The sequence below is a fragment of the Echinops telfairi genome, unplaced genomic scaffold (assembly GCF_000313985.2).
Source record: "Echinops telfairi isolate 266 unplaced genomic scaffold, ASM31398v2 ScPeMD7_7420;HRSCAF=8458, whole genome shotgun sequence".
Taxonomy (NCBI): domain Eukaryota; kingdom Metazoa; phylum Chordata; class Mammalia; order Afrosoricida; family Tenrecidae; genus Echinops; species Echinops telfairi.
The window spans coordinates 1,256,239-1,260,997 of NW_022111320.1; the positions used below are offsets into that span (position 1 = coordinate 1,256,239).

The following is a 4,759-nucleotide window of genomic DNA, read 5'->3' on the forward strand; positions in this document are numbered from 1 at the left end:
TCTAGGAGTAAAATCACACAATTAAAGGGCCTTTTCTTCGGGTGTTTCGGCAAATCCTCCATAAATGTGTACTGTCAGAGGACATGCTGGAGAGAAGGCCACGAGGGAGAGACCAGGAGGTTCGCCATCCATGGTGAGGTTCGAGAGACCGAGCTTGGGGAGTGGCTCTGAGACGGGTCTAGTAAGCAAGCCAGGAGAGGCGCTTATAGGGAGGACCCCGGAGTCTGCTGCAACCAGTGCCAGGCAGCGAGGAGCCAGTCCGCCAAGGGCTGCGCCAGGAAGGGGAACCTGCAGAAGCCGATGCACACAGATGTTCCTGAGCACTTGTGGGCGTCACAAAAATCCATCTAAGGCAAATTCTGACCCTTCTGGTCATGGACGATACAATGGTGACGCAGAGAAATGCATGACGTGCCCTCCAGCACACTACAAAGTGGCAGAGCACACACTCCATGCCTACCGTTGCAAACCCCATGGCTGTCACCCACAGCCTTTCTCTACCGCTAAGGAAAGACCATGGCCTGGGGTCGCCATGTGTACTGTGTTACACAGGGGATGCCCTTTCTCGTCTCTCGAGGTAAGCATAGCTCCCGTCAGGAGGCTGATGTGAGAATCAACAAGGCTGGTTCTACAAAATGAAGCCAAGACTCTATCTTAAACTCAAAGCCCACTATGATGCGGCTAGATGTTGCCAAGCATAAGGGAGATTCTAATGAAGTTCTTTCCAAAAGATTATTTGGTTCCTAGTCGAGATTCGCAAAGTGTGTGGGAGTGAGTGAGTGTGAGGCTCTGTGATTGAGGTGTGACAATTATGCAGCAAGCAGTAGCAGGCTGAGTCCCCTGGGAGGTGGCATACCCAGACTGCTGGGGACACTGCATCAAGGTGCCGCAGAAAAGGTGGTATAATTTGAACGCTCATCGTCTCCATCAAATTCACCTTATTAAAATGACGAGCAGAAAGACATGCTTGCTCCTTGGATCGCTTGCCTTCTTCCTGGCCTCTTTAGGCCTGAGCAGTGACAAAGAGGAAGAGCAGACCTGTCGGTTGCTGGGCAAGTTTGATTTGAACGGATACGTAGATGCCAAAAACCACTCTCTTGTCATTGGAGGGCTGTTTCCTGTGCACTACAGGACCATCCCAGCAAATGAGTCTATTTTGGAACCATTATCAGCAAAATGCGAAGGGTAAGCTGTTCCTTTTTGGCCTTTTATATCACTGGTAACTGCAGGTGGGGAGTATGAGGCAGAGCGGTGGGGGTAGGGCTCTCCAGGACTGGAGCCAGGACTGAGACTGTTTATTTGATTCAGAATAGCATGCCTGTTTCTGGACCTGAATTTCTCTGAAGTCTGATATTCTAGGCTAGCCCAGAGCCAGAAAAGCTTGCTTTCACAGGAAGGAAAACACCCAAACAAAACAGGTTTTTGAATGTGCTACAGAAAACTGCTCCTTGAGGGGTGGCCTACAGACCAGCACCTTCTGGTGTCTCTGTGCTTGGTGGTGCCAGGAAGGAGGAGGGCAGAGAAAGGGTTAAGGAGGATTTTCCTTGGCTTGCACTGTCCCAGGATGGCATCCTGAGAAGCGTTTCAGTTGACTCGCTTGCAGGGTTTTTGTGAGGTTTTCCGTTTCCCCCTTCGTCCCTTCCATGGATTCCTGTGACAAAGCAAGGCTCCACTTTGACCGACTGCTCTGTCTCTCTGACCACTTCCCCTTTCCTGCTAGTCCGCTTCATCTCCACCCTCTTTGTTGGGTGCCCTGGTTTTCTCATGGGAATCCCAGCCTCACATTTCTACCGCGGGTCCTAGTCTAGACTCTGGTGTCATGGATTTTGACTTACTAAAGGGGGCTTTGTCCCTTTCAAGTGTGATGGCAGTTACTTCTCTTTCTGCCCTGATGTTGTTCTTGAGTCATGTCCAACTTATATACAACAAACAAACAGACTCGTTGCCGTCGAGTTAATTCCAATGAATTATGTAATAAGAGGAGAACATCCCGGAGAGTTTCTTAGGCAGTAATCATCGTGGGAGCAGATTACCAAGACCCTTCTCCCACAGAGCCAAGGTGGCTTTGAGATGGAATGCTGGTCGTTCCGTTAGCAGCCAGCAGCCACCTTGCTATTTAGCTGCTTGCCTATAGATTCTCTAAGGATGTAGCAGACACTGCTTGGTTAGCTGTCTTTATCACTGTCGAGAAACAATGTGGCTAGCCCCAAAGCACCGTTGTATCAATTATACACTGCTCTTCTTCCTTTAGATACTTTACTCTCATCTTCCAGGAAATGAACCTAAGTATAACAGGAATAATGTGTGGTTTACAGTCAGGAAAGTTGTGTGTTAGAGGTGCATCCTTTTGCTGTGCAGATTCAGTCTGTCTGCTGAGCAAATCATCTGAGAGGTTGGACTTTGTGAAGAAGAACGTGGAAATTCGAAGTAGACGCATTAAAAATGTGTACTGTGCGGATGGCACACCTCGTTTGCTGACAGCAGGGAGGACTTGGGGCTCTTACTGTTGAAGAACAAAGACTGCAGTCTTCAGACTGGATTACATATCTGCGTAAAGGAGACAGAAATTCTCACATCTTGACACATGAAGACACTATCGAAGTTGTCAAGAACTGGGTTTTGCCTTGGATTAATAATTAACTCCCAGTTCAAACCAAGGGAGCATTTCCCTGAGTGAATCTACTGCAAAAGACTTCATGTGTTGAAAACAAAGATGTCTTTTTGAGATGAAGGGCTCCTGACCTAAACCCAAACCTAGCCCTGTTGGTACAAGGTTAGTGAAGCAGTCAGCGCAGACCAAAAGGCGAGTGACGTAGAGCCAGCCACTGGGTGCGGGAAAGACAGGGCAGTTTGCTTCCACAAAAATCCCAGGAAGCCCCATGGGGTTTTCCTCCTCTGTCCTATATGAGCTGGAGTCGATTTGGTGGCACAAAACTACAGAAGTGTGAGGTGGGAGAGGAACATGAGAGAGAAAACGAGACAACGAACAGCAGTAGCTGCACTAGAGCAACAGACCTCCAGGACAACAAACACAAACAACCAGGGGACCGCACTGCCCTCTGGGTCATTTTTACAGAGGGTTCTGTCCAGAAATTTTAATTGTAATCATTGGTAGCCGTAGAGGGCCTCAGGGTCTTTTAAAAGCATTTCTGCTGTGTCTTCTGACTTCCACCGGTGCTGCTGAGAAGTCAGATGCCGACATGGCTCTTGACATTGACTCTTTTGGCCCCAGGCATCCAGAATCAGCTCCTTCTCCTGAATGTGGTTCGGAAGGCCAGGCCTCCTTGTGGGTTCTCCGCTGGTTTCTCAGCCCGTTATCACTGCTGTGGAGGTTGAAGCTTTCCCCAGGGCTTTCCTTTATCCTCAGTATGCGTATGGGTTTTGGACAACCTTTTACTTACTTAGTAATAGTCCTTAGTTTTAAAATGTTGATATGAAATTAACAAAATTAGAACTATCTAATTCATTTTTGCCCACATTTATCAACCTCCTCTTTCTGTGTCCGCAACACTAATGTTCTATTAGTCTCAGCAATGCTTCATGCAACACAATTTTCCCGTCCAGGGTGAGCGTCCTGGTGGTGGGCCAGGTCTATGTGGTATTCAGAAGACAGACGGAGGCTGACCTGGCAATGCTTTCATTTTAGAATCATCCATTTTCACCTATACCTGGGGTTAAGGTTGAAACACACAATTTCAACAAGATGCTAGATTTGATTGGCTGTGTAGAAGAAAAACTGTAAGATGGATTGAGGAAGGAAGTTCTCTATTTATGGTGTTGGCTGATCTAAACCAGTGTTTCCCAAAGTGGGTGACTTATCACTCATGGGGGAATGATCCAAGGGGGCTACCAACGCAGATACCTACACTTTATCCTGGATTGTGGGCTATAGTACAAAAGTTTAAATTGCCAGGTGGGTACTGAGTAATTTTTTTCTGAAAAAGGAAGGGTAAGCTGTGTTATACCACACTGACTAGAGAAAGTAACCCAGTGACATTCATAAATCTGTAAGAAAGAACTTTAAATTCAGAAGGAATTATGTATCAAGAAAACATTCCAGTTCAGCCTAGCCCATCTATAAATCCGATACTAGGCCATAAGTTCCTCTTCAGACTTACACAACCACATGCAATGATGCAGGATGCAGGAAGATCACAATGCGTGCTGTGTGAGTGCAAAGTGTGTGGATCTGAGATCGGTGGAAACATAGCAGGACTTCAGTAGCCATCTGGGTCAGCAAGCAAGAAGGTGAAAGCAAAGAGGGGAAGGTTCCCCGGGATCGCCTTATGAGAAGGCCACGCCCACAATGAGGCATCATTAGGCTGTGACCTGATTGACAGGTTGAGTACCACCCCTACACTTTCACAGCCTCACGTTGACATGAAGTTATGTAACTACCACATAGGCCAGTAAGTTTGGGCACTTATAAGATCCAAAATGAAGGTAGGAATTAGAGATATACATTGTACAACTGGGCTGTGGATATTGTAGTAGAAATCAACTAATGAAATCATCTAAAGAAAAAGAAAAAATCCCAGTTCTACCTCTTCCTAGTCATTATTTTGTGTTCAAGTTTCATTAGAAAAAATGTCGGTTAACTTTTATCTAAATGTTCATACATTTAAAAAAAATCATTTTACTGGGGGCTCATACAAACTCTTATCACAATCCATACATGCATCCATTGTGTCAAGCACATTTATACATTTGTTGCCAACATCATTCTCAAAACATTTGCTTTCTACTTGAGTCCTTGGTA

The 4,759-nt window shown here is 46.2% G+C and overlaps 1 protein-coding gene across 1 annotated transcript in view; it reads left to right on the forward strand.

Annotated features, from left to right (window-relative positions):
• The first annotated feature begins 516 nt into the window (after positions 1–516).
• Positions 517–4,759, forward strand: part of LOC101646987 (vomeronasal type-2 receptor 1-like) — a 31,895-nt gene continuing 27,652 nt past the window's right edge. Inside the window, exons 1-2 of the mRNA XM_045297658.1 lie at positions 517–577; positions 1,008–1,185. Coding sequence (XP_045153593.1) covers positions 517–577; positions 1,008–1,185 — 239 coding nt within the window. The remainder of the gene's footprint in view (positions 578–1,007; positions 1,186–4,759) is intronic.